At 44.7% G+C, this 16,279-nt stretch overlaps 1 protein-coding gene across 3 annotated transcripts; it reads right to left on the reverse strand.

Moving 5' to 3' along the window:
• Positions 1 to 8,863: 8,863 nt before the first annotated feature.
• Positions 8,864 to 16,235, reverse strand: LOC132330943 (serpin B6-like). 3 transcript variants are annotated; one of them, XM_059853824.1, is made up of 8 exons: positions 16,192 to 16,234; positions 15,750 to 15,859; positions 15,191 to 15,368; positions 13,346 to 13,483; positions 12,606 to 12,723; positions 12,248 to 12,390; positions 11,184 to 11,351; positions 8,864 to 10,598 (listed from the first exon to the last, which is right to left on the reverse strand). In XM_059853824.1, the coding sequence occupies exons 3-8, from the start codon at positions 15,356 to 15,358 to the stop codon at positions 10,200 to 10,202; spliced, it is 1,134 nt and encodes a 377-aa protein (XP_059709807.1). In that variant the 5' UTR covers positions 15,359 to 15,368; positions 15,750 to 15,859; positions 16,192 to 16,234; the 3' UTR covers positions 8,864 to 10,199. The 3 variants fall into 3 exon arrangements, with proteins under 3 accessions (XP_059709807.1, XP_059709817.1, XP_059709826.1); XM_059853834.1 differs by having other exon boundaries at positions 15,769 to 15,859; positions 16,192 to 16,206; XM_059853843.1 differs by lacking the exon at positions 11,184 to 11,351 and having other exon boundaries at positions 16,192 to 16,235.
• Between the last annotated feature and the right edge of the window lie 44 nt (positions 16,236 to 16,279).

A 16,279-nucleotide genomic window follows, 5' to 3' on the forward strand; every position in this document is an offset into this window, starting at 1 on the left:
AAACACCTACGGAGTGGTTGGAAAGACTCCAGAAAGGTTTGAGGATGTATTCAGGGACGGACCCTGATTCTCTGGTGGGGATGGTGTTGTTGAAGACACAATTTGTAGCAAAATCTTGGAAGGATATTTGAAAGAAGTTGGAGAAAATAGATGGCTGGCAGGAACAAGGACTGCAGGAACTGTTGCAGGAGGCTCAGAAAGTTTCCATGTGCCAGGACGAGGAAAAACAGAAAATATAAACTAAGGTCCTGGTGGCAGCGGTGAGAGGCTCAGAAACAGGAACGGGGAAAGGATACGGTGAAAAGGCGCCAGCAAAGAAAACTGGTCCTTCTCAGGCTTAGGACAAAGGTTTGGGTGAGCAAAAGAGGGAGTTTGAGTGCTATTACTGCAAACAAAAGGGGCACATTAAACAAAATTGCCCAAACAGAGCCAAGGATCAGGCATTGTTTCAGGAAGATTAGAGGTGTCAGGGGCTTTTCAATTTGGGTCCCAGAACATCTAGGGAGCCCTTGATAAAATTAAAAGTGGGACCCTACAAAGAAGAATTACAATTTATGGTGGATTCAGGAGCAGAGTGGACGACAGTGTTACAAATACCGAAGGGATGCTCTTTGAGCGATGATTCCATGGTGGTGACAGGAGCAAAAGGGGATCCTTTTGAGGCCCCGATCATAAAAAATGTTGAAATAAGCACGGGAGACAGAAGGCACATTGGTAACATTTTAGTAGCCAAAGGCGCAGACTTTAACTTGTTGGGGCGGGACATGATGGTTGCCCTGGGGGTTGGGCTATCGGTGGAGAAAGCTCAGCTCAAAGTGAGACTTTACAGCCCCACTGCCCCTGATGAGGAGAAAATAGACCCGAGGGTGTAGTATGTCCCAGGAGAAGCTGGGAGGTTGGACATAGAACCGATTCGGGTGGAAATTGAAAGACCCAAAGACCCTATAAGGGTCAAACAATATCCCCTCTCCATGGAAGGGAGGAGGGGCTTGAAACCAGTGATTGACAAATTAATAAAGAAAGGAACATTAGAACCTTGCATGTCACGACACAATACCCCAATTTTGGCAGTGAGAAAACTGGACAGCAGCTTTAGGCTGGTGCAAGATTTATGGGCTGTGAATCAGAGAATTAAGACTCTTTCCCACCATTTCGAATCCTTACACTTTGTTAAACAATCTCTGCCCTGAAGATATGTGGTACAGCGTGATTGATTTAAAGGATGCTTTCTGGACGTGTCCTCTGGATGAGGGCAGTCGCGATTATTTCGCATTTCAATGGGAAGATCCAGAGATGAATAGGAAGCAGCAGCTCAGGTGGACTTCATTGCCTCAGGGCTTCGTGGATTCTCCAAATTTATTTGGACAGGCACTTGAGCAAGTTTTGAGTGAGTTTGTACCCACGGAAGGAACAAAGCTTCTACAATACGTAGATGACTTGCTGGTTGCAGGAAAAGGGGAGGAGGAGGTAAGGACAAACACAATTGGGCTTGCGAATTTTTTGGGAGAAAAGGGATTGAAAGTTTCAAAATCGAAATTGCAGTTCATGGAACCGGATGTCAGCTATCTGGGACATTGCTTAACAAAGGGGAAAAAGAAATTGGACCCAGAGAGGGTGGCAGGTATTATCGCCTTACCCCCTCCGCAGACGAAAAGGGAGGTCTGGCAGCTTTTGGGATTGTTGGGGTATTGTCAGCAGTGGATTGAAAGTTATAGTGACAAGGTGAAGTTTCTCTATGAGAAGCTCACCACAGACAGGATCAAATGGACACAAAAGGACAAAGAAGAGTTTAAGGGGATCAAGGAGGCGCTCACAGCAGCACCAGTGTTGAGCCTCCCTGATGTCAGGAAACCTTTTCAGTTTTTGTGGACGCTAGCAACCACACAGCACATGGGGTGCTGACGCAAGACTGGGCAGGATCAGGAAGTCTGTAGGGTACTTTCCCAGCTTTTGGACCCAGTCAGCAGAGGCTGGCCCACGTGTTTGCAGGCTATTGTAGCTGTGGCTTTGCTAGTGGAGGAAGCGAAAAAGGTGACTTTTGGAGCACCTCTGGAAGTATTTGCTCCGCACAACGTGCGGGGTATACAAGAGAAAGTGGACAAGTGGCTCACGGATGCAAGGTTGCTGAAGTATCAGGCCATTTTGATTCATTCACAGGACTTGGAATTGAGAACAACGACTGCGCAGAACCCTGCACAATTTCTGTTTGGGGAAGCAGCAGAGGAACTAGTTCATGACTGTGTGGAAACAGTCGAGCTGCAAACCAAGATCAGGCAGGATTTAGAAGAAGAACTAGATGAAGGGGAAAAGTGGTTTGTAGACGGGTCAAGCAGAGTGGCTGAAGGGAAAAGAAAATCAGGATACGCAGTTGTAGACGGGTTGACATGGAAAGTGATAGAGGCAGGTCCCCTGAATGCAAGCTGGTCTGCACAGGCATGCAAATTGTATGCGGTTTTGAGGGCATTGAAAAGACTGAAAGGGAGAAAGGGAACAATTTTCACCAATTCGAGGTATGCCTTTGGGGTAGTTCATATATTTGGAAAAATTTGGGAAGAAAGGGGGCTGATCAATACGAGGGGAAAAGAACTAATGCATGGGGAATTGATCCGACAAATTCTGGAAGCACTGAAAGGGCCAGAAGAAATTGCGGTGGTCCATGTGAAAGGGCATCAGACAAGAATTCAGTTTCAAACCAGAGGAAACAATTTGGTGGATCGGGAGGCCAAAACTGTGGCACTTATGATGGTAAGTACCCCAGAGCTTGAAAGGGAAGAAACCCCTGAGGATTCTCCTCAGCCCTCTCCAAAGGAAATTGAATGCTATGAAAAGATCGGAGGTGAATTGAAAGAAGGTAAGTGGAGATTACTTGATGGGAGAGAATTAGTTTCCAGAGGATTTACTAGGAGAATTTTGCGAAGGTTGCACCAGAAAACACACTGGGGCGCACAGGCTCTGGCAGAGCAATTTCTAAAATTTTTCGGATGCAAGGGAATTTATGAATTGGCGAGACAGGAGGTACAAGGGTGTTTGATTTATCAAAAGATACACAAGAGCCAGGAAGGCTGCCCTGGGGAGTCGCCCCATTGTGTACCGACCATTTGAAAGAATTCAGGTTGATTTTACTGAACTGCCAAAAGTGGGAAGGTTCAAATCCGTATTGGTTATTGTGGATAAATTGACTCATTGGGTAGAAGCCTTCCCCAGCTCTCAAGCAACAGCCCAGACGGTGGCCAGAAAATTACTGGAGGAGATTGTACCCCAATATGGGGTAGTGAATTACATTGATTCGGATCAGGGAACACATTTTACATCAAAGGTTATTAGGCAAATGGCTGAAGCTTTGGGCATCCAGTGGGAGTACCGCACTCCGTGGCACCCCCAGAGTGCAGGACAAGTGGAAAGAATGAATCAAACTTTGAAGGCACAGTTATCAAAATTGATTTTGGAGACAAAATGGTTGAAGTGTCTGCCCTTGGCTTTGCTTAATATCCAAACCATGCCTCATTCAGAGACGGGGCTCTCACCATTCGAAATGCTGTACGGAATGCCATACAAGCATGGAATGCCGGTGGGACACCCCAGATTTGAGGATGGTCAGATTCAACCATACCTGGTTGCGATCAACAGAAACTTACAGGAATTTTGAAAACAGGGAATAGTGACACAGAGTGCTCTTCTGGGGTTCACTATTCACAAAATTCAGCCTGGGGACAAGGTGTTTGTAAAAGTGTGGAAAGAGGCATCGCTCTCTCCTCACTGGGAAGGTCCTTTTCTTGTGCTCCTGACAACAGACACGGCCATTCGGACAGCGGAGAAAGGCTGGACACACACGTCTAGGGTGAAGAAAGCCAAGCATCAGGAGGAAGCACCTGACTGGAGGGTCACTTCTTCCCCCGGCGATTTGAAAATCCGACTCCAACATCCTCATAAATGACAAACAACGAGCGGATAAGTTGTATACTGTCAGACTGTGTATTCTATCCTTTTGTGCACTTTAAGTGTGAATATTGTCAAGGGGTTTTTGTAATTCATTGCAGAAGGGGACAGAGGCCGAAAGGACTGTGCACTCAGTGTTTGGAGGAAGAACTTGAGTTGACTGACCGTATCCTGACCTTAGCCACAAGTCTGGGTATCATTGAATTAGATTCTCAGGAGTGGTTTCATATTTTTCAAAACAGGGTGCATGGGAAGCTTAGGTCCCAAGCAGAAATTCTGGGTGTGGAGTGCCGGAAATCCATCAGGGTCCCTTGCAGTTCCGATGCAATCAGGGTGTCTTGGTGGGGCACCTTTAAGAGGCGGTATGTGGCTAGGTTTGAGGGCATCTTCCCCGAAGAGTACTCCTGCTGCCGCGAAGATGGTCTTCCTCTCCATTGGTGGCACCCCAGGGGGCGGAAGCAAAGGCAGAGGAGTACGCCTAGTGGTAATCCTGACTGGCCTGAGCCTTGTCATGCGCGGGATGCAGAGTCTGAGCACTGAGATCCCCAGGAACAACGGAAGCTCCGTGGATGAGTGTGGAAAGTGCACTCAGGTGGTCCCAGTTGCTGGGGATGGGGGATTCTCAACATACCAAGCCCCAGAGGAATGCCTGAACGGAACTAGCAGGTACTGTTAGAAAAATGGTACTCAGGTGAAATTGTGTGAATTGGAAATTGGGACTTGATGTACCAATCCCGAGGCAGGGTTAAGGAACGGGCAGTCAAACGATCACAGGTTCCAGAGGAAAAAACGTAATGCAGAACAAATGTCAATCCCCCTTTGTGACAAGTGTAACTGAACTATGTGGGTCGGGGGTAAGACAGAATCAATCTTTATTGCATATCACCAGGTGAACCCTTTGTTCTATGATAGCACAAGGTTGGGGGTATGCACGATGAATGAGAAAATGTATTGTGTAACAAGGAACGTGAAATTTGATAATAAAGTTACCGGGAAAAAGAACCCACTCATATTGGATCTGGCATGAGCAAAGGATGATAGGGTGTGCCTGCAATATGATAGGGTGATTTGTTTTGCAAACAACCAAGATTATGAGGATCCTGAAGGGAAAATGAAAGAAATAATTCAGGAAATGAAAAGAAGGGAGTCAGAATTGAGTAAACAGAGGATTGAGCAGGAAAGGTTGAAGACACTGAATGAACAGTATGAGGCCTTGGAAAAACAATATGCTGCTGGGGAATTACCTTCCCCGGACAGGAACTTATTCATTGATCTGATTCAAGAAATAGCAACAGAATTGGGTTTATCGAACTGTTGGATTTGTGGGGGGCTGAAATCTGCGGAGAAATGGCCCTGGAAAGGGGAAGGTTTGGCTCCTGAGCAACTTCTGAAATGGGATAGCCCAAGGGTCTCAAAATTGGTACAGAGGCCTGAGGGGTGGGTTTTGGACCGGAGTGATTAGCTCAATTTGTGTCAGTCAGGAAGGGAAAGAATACACTGAAATGGTGGGATACACTCCCTCTGTGTCTACTTTGATGGTGAATTCTGATTCAAAAAGAAAGGTATGGCTCCCTGCCCCTCCTTTGGGGTATTGGAGACTGAAAAATGAAACAAATTGTGAGTGGGATGAGAGAATAGGATTATGCTGGGTCCAGAGTCCAGGAGCCAACCCTTTCCAATCCTTGGAAAGTATAAGAGAATTCTGGGGAGACCCAGGGAAAATAGACATTAAATGGAAAGCACCGGATGAGATTTATTGGACCTGTGGAAAGAAGTCATACAGTGAATTACCCCTGAGGTGGAAAGGGTCTTGAACTCTAGGTATGATCAGGCCAGTTTTCTTCACTCTCCCAAGAACAAAAAGTAATCTGTTAGGGGCTCCATTGTATGAGACCTTGAAAATGGAGAGGAGGAGTCTGAAGAAGATGATACCGGTGATAAGCGGGAAGCAAGCCTGGGGGAAGAGAAGTGGCCAGCAGCAAGAATAATCAATTATTATGGGCCAGTCACATGGGCACAGGACGGAAACTATGGATATAGGACCCCGATCTACCTACTGAACAGATTGATCAGATTGCAAGCAGCTATGGAAATTGTATTGAATCATACCTCAGGTGCCCTGGACTTACTAAGTCAGTAGCACACTCAGGTGAGAGCCTTTGTGTACCAAAATCGAATAGCATTAGACTATTTGTTGGCCGAAGAGGGAGAGGTGTGTGGAAAATTTAATGAATCGGAATGTTGTATTGAGATTGATGATTATGGGGAGACCATAAGAGGTTTGGCAGCCGAAATTAAAAAGGTGGCCCATGTCCCCATCCAAAAATGGAATTCGATTTTGCAGTCCTCCTGGTGGGAAAACTTATTTGATGGAGCATGGTGGAACAAGGTAATATTTCTCGTACTCTGTTCAGTAGCCGGGATCTGTTGTCTTAAATAGCATAGGTTCTAGCATCATCATAACACAAGGCGTTTGTATTGTCAGAGCTTCATACCTTCTTGATGTTCCTCACAGGCAGCTCCTCTACGTACTGACTGTTCCAGCTCCTTGCAGTGGTAATCTGTCTCCCCTCACTCCTCTTTCCTTACTCTTATATATCACTAGTTCTTATTGATTACAGGTGTAGCCTGTCAAGATCAGGCCTGCCTCCAGTCTTCAGCAACTGGTCCAGCTGCAACTCATTGGGGGACAAGATCACCCTCTACAATCACCCTATACAGGGATCCTATTCCTACACTGTCTGATTCCGTGTTTTATCAGACTGATCCACTCTGTAGTCAGGGGAATATAGATTGCAATAGTCCCCATAGACTTGGAGGGAGCTTCCGGAGGTGATGCATCTAAGATTATGCGACTCAGGGAGAGAAGGTATACCAGCGATGCTGCAGAAGCATTGGCAAGGTTTGAAAGACAAAACACAGAAGAAAGAAGTAGTATAGTATATCAGGGCATCCCACAAGGGGAATACCGAATAGTGTAAGAGGTACTCTGCTTGTGAGGAATCCTCAATGGTGGTGGGTAGAAATAGAAATTAATAACGTAGAAGCATGAATTAAATGGGTAAAATAAATGGGGAGGGATTGTAGTTTATGATGTAGATAATTCATGCTTTGGAAATTGTATAAAAATTATAAAGATCCAACCATGCCTCTGACCCCCATGGCCAGAAGCAGGGCTTTTCATTTCCAAAAGATTTCCCTGGACTCACCCAGATAAAATCATGGTCATTAACGAGTAAATGAGTCTTTCCTGGGTGATCAGCAACCATTTAACAAGAATGTCCAGAACATTCACTGAACAACACCTGGAAGAGATTACATCAGAAAACTGGACGTCCTGGCTACAGCTGAAAGGAAGACCATTTTGAGGAGCCCAGACAGCCATCCAAACCTATGGACTGACTTTTGTCTGGGACTGCATCTGTATAGTTCCCGTTATACATATGTAGGGACTTACAGAAATCTTAGGTCATTTCTGCTCCAGGCAGAATAAACTGTATATAAGCTGGCTACCTGGAGCAGTTGGGGTGACACTCTGGGGAGATGCTGACACTACGTCGGTCTGACCCAAGTTCACCCAGCGTCAAAGTCCGCGGTTGACGCTGTCTTGGCTGTGGCGGTTTTATAATATTCTATTTTTGGTTGTCGATCTAATAAATTTATAAATTTTTTTTTATAAATTTAGCTGCCGATTTGATCATTTACAACAAGGACTTCCTGAAAGGAGTTTCTCTTGACTTCACACAGAAAATAATTTCCCTTCATTGGACCCCCAGAGCTAAAGTTAGACATCAGAAAAGCAGAATTACCAACTCTTACATTCTCGAAGTCTACAGACTTTCAGTGGTACCTGCAGCTTGCTTCTTCATGTACAGGATGGGTTTTAAACCTGCCAGCCAGGCTGGGGGATGTCAGCAGAATGACTTTGCCTAAAAGATTTAAAAATAGCAAGAATTTCATTGTCATGGCACCAATCTCTAACTTAACAAAAAATATTCAAAAAAAACCCCCACGCCCAATCTGAAAAAAATCCACCGAAAATATGCCAAAAAAAAAAAAAAAAAACCCAACCAAACCATGCAAAAACACATTGTAATATGATATTTCCCCACATTACCCATATGTCCCAACCGTACTCATCACTCCAAGTTAATGGCATGATGAAAAAAAAAATAAAAATTCATTGCATTATAAGTGGAAACTGCAGGGATTTTTTGCCTGCAAATCCACATGAAATTCTTCAGAACCACACACCCTGCACACCCCACACATTTCACTCACACAGCAGCTTTCACCTTAAAGCAGAACTGTCAGAGTTTGCACCTTCGTTTCAGACTCAAATACGGGGAAGAGACTGCATCAGAATTTGGGGATTTCCTGCACTGCCCTCCCACAGAAATTCCACATATCACTGTCAGCTCTCTCCGGCAGACACACAATCGGCACGGCAGCTCTGCAATGGTCTTTTAGCAAGCTCTGTGCTGAAGAAAACACCAGCACCTCCCGAGCCAACGTCTAAACCAATTCCCCAATGGTGCCTTCACTTTCCTTTCCTTCCACCGCCCGTGCGAGCCCGCACCCAAACCCCTTTACAGCCCGCACCCCTCGCTGCCCGAGAAGCGCTGCGATTTCGGGAGCCGAGGCAACATTGCCGCGTTTCACCCCGACACCGCCCCATTCCCGCAGGATGCTCCGCGGGCGGGCACAGCGCGGAGGCTGCCCCGGGCCCCTCCTGCCCCGCGCAGCCCCAGCGCAGCCGAGGCCGCGTCCCTGCCCGGCCGGCGACAACCGCGGAGACAGCGCCCGCCCGGGCCGGGCCAGCGACACCGAACCCCGCTGGGCTCTGCCAGAAGGCTCTTCCTTCTGCCCCAACCTGACAGTTATGTGTATAATTTAGGATTAAAAAAGGAGGAAAAGACCCAAGCAGTGCTTATACTTCTTTTATTATTCCAGGAACAGGACCCAGAAGATACATCCCAATATAAGGAAAGCTGTTGTAGTTCTGACTTTGGTATTCTACAGGCAAGCTATGGTGTCTCAGAGAATATTAATAGGATAAACATAAAACAGTAGCAAAAAAAAAAAAAAAATCAAGGCTTTCTTATTCAAATATTGCATAGGCACCATGCTATCTTTTGTTACATTCTTTGTTAAAGGACCAGAACCAGGGGACCAGGGGACAGGGAATAAACACAAGTGTCCTCGGGTGATGTAACCAAGGTACTCACCCCACACATACCTCCCAGGGACATCAGGTACAAAAACATCCTTTCATTCCCATTCTTACCAAATGATGGCCCAGTTGTTAGTCAAAAACTCCCATCTATGCAGCATGTTCAGCAATACCTGGAACAGGCTGCCAAAAACTCCATTCAGCTACAGGCAATGTATCAAGGCACTCAATGGATGTGACTGGAACCTATAAGGGGAGGGCAGCTACAGATGTGCTCCAGCCTTGTCACAAGCAACAGTGTTGCAGAAGTTCGAAAATCATTGAAATCATATTCTAGTTAATAGATAGATGTCTAGATTAATGAAGCAATATAATAGTTAGCATGAGTAGCAGTAGTTATGCTAAGGCCGCAGTAGGCCTGGTAAACTTTGAGTGAACTTTAGTGCATGGTAGATTGAGAGGATGTATTATCTAGAGAATGTACTAAACCTTATGTATGGAATGCACCTTCTGGCTAAGTAACAAATGTCATGATGTACCTAATAAATCTCTGTATGCCTTTAAAGATGCTTAGCGATGCATATAGATTAAATGAAGCAATCATGTTAAGAAAAGTATATAAACCCTGCAGATTCTGTGGCAAAATGGGGCTCTGACTTTGGACGAAAGTCCTCAGGCTCCCGGGCCCTAATAAAGCACCTCATAAGGCAACTCCGGTTGTTTTGTGTTCTCTTCAGATCGGGCAACAACAGTAACCACTTTACTTTCATGGGCTCTCACTACCTGACTCTGCCTGCTGGACACCAAAAGTGAACTCAAGCAGAGAAGAAGCACTCACGGAGCAAGTGGGATGGTTTTTGTGTCAACAAGAACCCGGAGACCTCTACACACAGGCACAGAAAGGCCTGGACAAGGCAAGCGCCATCTTTGTCTAAGCAGCTCTCTTATTCCTGCCAAGCAGGAGATAAAGATCACAGAAGACAGTGCAGGCAGAGCTGAAAGAGACAATTAGTGCAGAAGGAGCCACCTTGTTCTAGGGAAACATAAATCTATTGTGTGATGGCACTTATGCTGCCAAGACATCTCCTCTTTAGGGACAGCAAAATCTGCCACAGAACAAAATGCTGGAAGTTTTGTTGTGCCGGATGAAGAAGAGGAAAGGATGATCAGCAGTGAATTCCGGAACTATCATTGCACACAAAAACACTGCAGCTGAGGCAGCAGCTGCTTCAATACCTTCTTCATTGACTTCCACAAAGGATTTGTGAATCACTTCTGAGAGCATCAGCTGGTTGCCAGATGAGATTCCTGAGAAGTCAGCCTTGCCCAAGACAAATGCATCAGGCATTCCCATGCTGCTCAGGATGGGTTTCAGATTATAATTTTCTTCCATTTTAAATCTGGGTAAAGACAACCTAACTTTTGTAGACCTCATCATTTTAGGACTGATCCAATCCATCAGCTTCTCATATGTAAGTTCTCTTTCAAGCTAAAGAAAAATCACAAATGTTCTAGATTAGAATGAGAATATAGCCAGTTGCAGAGCCAAAAAGCACATAACATGCATGTTTTTCCCCCAGAGTTCATAATGAACATTAATGGTTTTTTATTTTTAAAATGGGGAGGAAATGCAAGAAAACTTTTCAAATAAATTCCTTGTGCCCAATGTCAAAGGGCCCAAACTAGTATCCTACCCTCACCATAAAAGAGATCCTGCCTTTTCCTCTGAGCCTCTTTCCAGCCAGTGAGCCACACACCACCTGCCAGATGCTCAGCACAGAAGACCTACAGCACAAGCCACAGCACTTCCAAAGAGCCCACCCAAAATCCCCCTCTCCACATCCCATCCCCACCATCCTGTGCCTTCACCACAACCACAGCTGATCTCTGCTTCTGAACAGCACTGTCATAGCAGGGGCTGTCACTTTGGGGACAGGGAGGAGAGTGACATTTCTGCTGCCCTTAAGCACCAGAGACACACTTGCTCTGGAACTGAACTGCAGGTCTCTGTGCAGTTCAGCCTTTCTTCCCTGGAAGGATTCAGTCTGTCTCTGCACTCAGCTCAACTACTTACTCTTTCCAAGCCTGTGGAGCCATCCTGGATTGCATCAGGGAGCAGGATGATCATGCTCAGTTCATTACCCACATAGGGGAGCTCCAGGATTTTGGTCTGGAAGTCTCCAATGTAGGTCATGTTAAAATTTGCCTCCTTGAACATCATCTGCACAGGCCTGGTTTCATTCTAGAAATCAAGAGATGTCAATAGTTAGTGCTGAGCTTCTCTGCTGGTCTCAGACTACGAAGCAGGCAGCAAGTTACTCATGGCCTTTTCGGATTTGACCAAAGAGAACTCATCACACACCAAGAATGCCCCCTTAGCACTGCCTTTTTTGAAAGCACACAGTAAAAACAATGCATGATACTCCATGCAACTCAAAAGAAGCCGATGAGAAGGCTCATCAGCCCCCTATCAATTTGGTGTTGCATCTTGAAACCTGGTTCTAAGCTTGCACAGCTGCAGAGAATAGAAAATGCAACGGTGTCTCTGGATACTCCTGCCAGCTATTTCAACATATTGCAAGAGGCAGAGACCAATGTGGCAGGAACCGAGTCAGCGCAGCAGTCTCTGAAGTGCTGTCTGAGATAGTGATTTGGAAAGCAGAAACATTCCTTTATTTAAAAGTCATATCAACTTTCAAATATTCTTGGATTAATTTCACCACTGCAGGGAGGGACAGTTTCCAGACAGGCATGAGGGCTTCAATTTTCCTCAATGCTTGCTTCAAGCAGGTGAGTTAAGGAAGGCACATTACCAGGTCTTGTTCATGACTCCTGGAAGCCAACCCAGAGCTGCAGGGCATCCTCAGGGGCAACCATGGCCTGCCCATGCCAGGGGCCAAGTCCTTCTCAAGAGCAATTCTAAAAAGAAGACTGCAGAGCAAGTCTTCAAAGGAAATTTGTTTTCCATTTCTTTTGGATAGGCTCAGGGGCTGAATTTCAGCAAGGAAGCTCTGACTGAAGAAGACTGAAATTCACAACCTTTCACAACTGTCTTTGTGCTATACGAAAAGATTCTAGTAATGATGTGAAAGTTCAGAGAAACTCAGCAAAGATTGTCACCCTTTTAGCCCATCATACCTTATTAATTTGGAATGGCCTCTCTCTGGTACTCGCTTTCCTGAACGGCTTTTCCAGGTTGCCTTTGAAATAGATGGCATTCACCAACACAAGCATGGTCAGGGAATTGAGAGTCCCCTCTGCCAACAGGTTCTGAATTTTACCTTTATGACACAAGGAAAAAACACACATTGATTATGAGGCTGACATGGATCTAATTTTTATTCAAGATAGTATCAAGTCTGCATTTAATACACAAGAGAGAAGAGAATTATGTACCAGACACAGCAAAAACTCAGCATTTGAGTTGTTTGAACTAGGTGTTCACCCAAACAATGGCTCCCATTAAACACAACTGGGCACTTGGAAAAGCACTCACCTTCAGTCCTTTCCTCCACCCAGACATTGATTTGTTTCCTGGAATCCTCCCAAGCATGCAGGAAGTCCATCTGTTCCAGGCCAGCATGGTAGGATTTCTGACTGGACTCTATAAATGACTAACAGGGACATTCACAACAGATTTTCAGCAAGAGATTTACTCTCATTCAGATCCTGATGATTCTTGCATTCCCCAAGGAAATCTGCCAGCTTTTCTTCCCCAGCTTCATACAGAGCCATTTAAGTTCTGGTTGACATGTTCCTACTAGAATTTAATCCACTTCTTTGAATGAGGAATCAATATTGTTGTGGCTTATGCACTGTAACCCAAACTTCTACAGTTCATTGACAAGATTGGTTGCAGGTTTTTTTTTCTTGTTTTTATTTGGTGCTTCTGGGACATGACCTGTGATTTCATAAATGAATGACTTTTATGACTTTTGGTAATATATATCAACCATTTGTCCCACAGCCAAATTCACTAATGGATCACAGAACCCTCAAGTGTAGACACTGATGGATTAGACCCTGCTTGGAATCACTTGTCCACATAGAACACAAATTATTTAAAAGAAGATTCTCCACCAGGTTTAGGTATCAGCCTCCAACAGAATCTATTCCACTCCTGGCTCTCAGGCCTGAAGTGTTGGAAAGCAAACTCCAAAGCTGCCTTGACCTCCAGAGCAAAGAGGGAGCAAGTGCATTATCCTAAGAATCATCACAAATTTAATGGCTACTTACTGGAAGAAACTCAAAGGTCCTTTCTCCATAGAGCCGGTTTGCAGATCTCAGGATGTATTTGGTGTTTGGATCATTAATTTCAGAGAGAAGGGACTGATACCCATTGTGAGCTTCCTGGGCATTCTTCAGAGAAAGAACCTGCACAAAGACAACATCCACAGCCATGTCCTTACCTTCTCTATACGCACTTGCTACAGCATGACTGTTTTTATATTAAAATTACACTTAAGTTAAATACTGTGATTGGAAGCCACGAGATTTTTTCACCACACCTCCCATCTGGAGCTTATCATGCAAGGCATATCTGATGTACCCAGCAAGGTATTGCCCAAGTCATAAATTAGGGAGCAGCAGAGTCAGGAGTCCTGATTTTCCTTCCCTCAAGGCAAGCGCTACAGGATCACAGAATGGCTCAGGTAGGAAGGGACCTCTGGGTGTTATGAGTAAAAAAAGCATTACCCTTTTTTTTAAAAAAAAGTTGCAGAGTTACAAGTTGACCTGGTTGCTAGCAGAGGAGAGTTCTTTGTTAGCTTCATGGTGTAATCACCTGTTAAGGGTCGGTCGTGAACGCCCTATGATTAAGAATTCCCCTTTTCGTCAGTACCACCCTGCCTGCTGCCAGGTGGATGGCCCTTCTCAGACAGTGAAAGGAGGGGACATCGGAGTTGGCATGCAAATGACTCCAGAGCCAGCATACCGCGGGAAAGCCACCCCAACAAACCTACCAAAAAGACCCCTAAAACAATGAGCCAACACAGAATTAAGAGATCAAAGTGATGTCTGGACGTGAGGAACAAAGTCCGAGCCTGCAGAGATGCTGATACCCTTTTTTGCGCCTCTCCCTAGCCACGGAGGACCTCGGCTGGAAGCAGGACCCTGAAGGTCCAACCAAACAAGTGAGCAAGGGATATTCCTGGTGTTCTTGTGTGGATGGACCCCACAGCTCTGCCTACTACTGGACAAAACTGCTCTTTCCTCCACCTCTAGGCTACTCCTGGGAGCAACAGCAGCATGATTGCAGACCTGTCAGTTCTCCCCACTTGAACTGATATATTTTAATACAGGCATTAAAAAGGAGACGGGTCTCTTGCCCTATTTATTTCATGGGGACAATCTGCTACAACGCCCTGCCCAAGCAGGGACACCTAGAGCTGGTAGCTCACACTGAGTCCACATGGATTTTGAGTATCTGGAACTATGGGAACAACACAGGTTTCTGAGAAATTTTTATAAAGTACGTGGAAACATGATATGAGTTTACACTCCTCTCCCAATTTGCAGTGGAAGCAAACATCCAAACCAAAAGCACTGGTCCTGCACTTAAAATTGTCACTTCCTACATAAAACACAAGCCAGGAAATATTTGCTACCTGAGCAAAATTTTAAAAAGGAATAACTCAAATTACAGTTGTCAGTCTGAAATGTAGACTGTGGGATTTAAAAAATATTTTATTGTGCCTGGCTTCATTTTTAGAACGTGTATCATATGATAATAAGCCCAAGCAAGGAAGTGAAAGAAAATAATTTTTGTAGTCATCAACTCATTAAAAACAAACAATTCCATGTACATCCTAATTACGTATTAAAGAATATCAGTCTCAGAAACCACAGAAAAACTCATCCACATTAAATCCAGAAACTTCTTCATTTCATACTGAACAAAGCTCACAACAAAAAAACAAAGAAAACAAGTCCTGTTTACGCACACCCCAGAGGAAGAGCTCTGCTCTCTCACACCACAGTGACAATCACAGTTTGGCACAAGTGCATGTCACAGACAGGAAGACACATCTGGTCCTCATATGATCCCATCAAATGCAATCCACCAAGTTTATTTTCACCTACCTTAAGCATTTGGGCTTCAGTGCTACCTCTTGAACCCAGCAAAACCATAGACAAAGCAGAAGAAATACTAAATGGTGAAAAGAACACATTCTGCCCACTTTTCTTCTCACACAGCTTTCTTAACAGGTCCACAGCAAAAGTGCTGTTTGCTGTGCAGAGGCTTTCCATGCTTCTGAGCCTGGGACATCAAACACAGAACGAGAATGGATCAAATTTCTTTGAATACAAATCAGTTATTTCTCCCTTCTACACTTCCCAGCATAAACAAGGCAGCAAAGGCTGGAAAATTATCAGCCCACTAGAGACTGATTTGGTGCCGCAAGCACCTTGAAATCCCAAACTACAGATTTGAATTATTTTACCAGTTTAGAGTCAGCTTCTAAATTTCAATCCCATACCAACACAGTGTGACTTCTATTGCGGTGATCAGGCACAACGCCTTTTTGGTCAGGACTTCCTGAAAGGAGTTCCTCTTGACTTCACACAGAAAATAATTTCCCTTCATTGGACCACCAGAGGCAAAGTTAGACATCAGAACAGCAGAATTACCAACTCTTACCTTCTCTAAGTCTACAGACCTTCAGTGGTATCTGCAGCTTGCTTCTGTCTGTGCACGCTGGGTTTTAAACCTGCCAGCCAGGCTGGGAAAAGTCAGCAGAAGGACTTTGCCTAAAAGCAAAAGAACAAGCACTATCATTGTCACTGAAACATTCGTTTACCGAAAAATAAGAAAAAAAACCCCACAAAAAATAGGAAAAAACCACAATTAGAAATCCCAAACAAACTGAAATCTCCAACCATACTAAGCAAATATAATTCACAATATGATATTTGTTCCCCACATTAGCAACAACTTTTCTTATCACTCGAAGTTAATGGAACTATATAGAAAAGAAAAATTCGTCTCATTATAACTGGAAATTGCAAGGATTTGTGGCGGCAAATCCATGTTAAAATTCTTCAGACCCACACACCCGGCACACCCCACACATTTCACTCACACAGCAGCTCTGCCCACACTTCTTAAAGCAGAAATGGCAGATTTGTTGCTTGTTTTGAAACTCGAATATGGGGAAGAGACTGCATCAG

The sequence above is a fragment of the Haemorhous mexicanus genome, chromosome 1 (assembly GCF_027477595.1).
Source record: "Haemorhous mexicanus isolate bHaeMex1 chromosome 1, bHaeMex1.pri, whole genome shotgun sequence".
Lineage (NCBI taxonomy): Eukaryota > Metazoa > Chordata > Aves > Passeriformes > Fringillidae > Haemorhous > Haemorhous mexicanus.

Coding starts and splice junctions, on each gene's coding strand:
- LOC132330943 (XM_059853824.1), bottom strand. CDS start 15,358: ATGGAAAGCCTCTGCACAGCAAACAGCACTTTTGCTGTGGACCTGTTA. Junction 12,724..13,345: donor GGACCTTTGAGTTTCTTCCA/GTAAGTAGCCAT, acceptor TGTCCCTGTTAG/TCATTTATAGAGTCCAGTCA. Junction 11,352..12,247: donor GGCCATTCCAAATTAATAAG/GTATGATGGGCT, acceptor CTTGATTTCTAG/AATGAAACCAGGCCTGTGCA.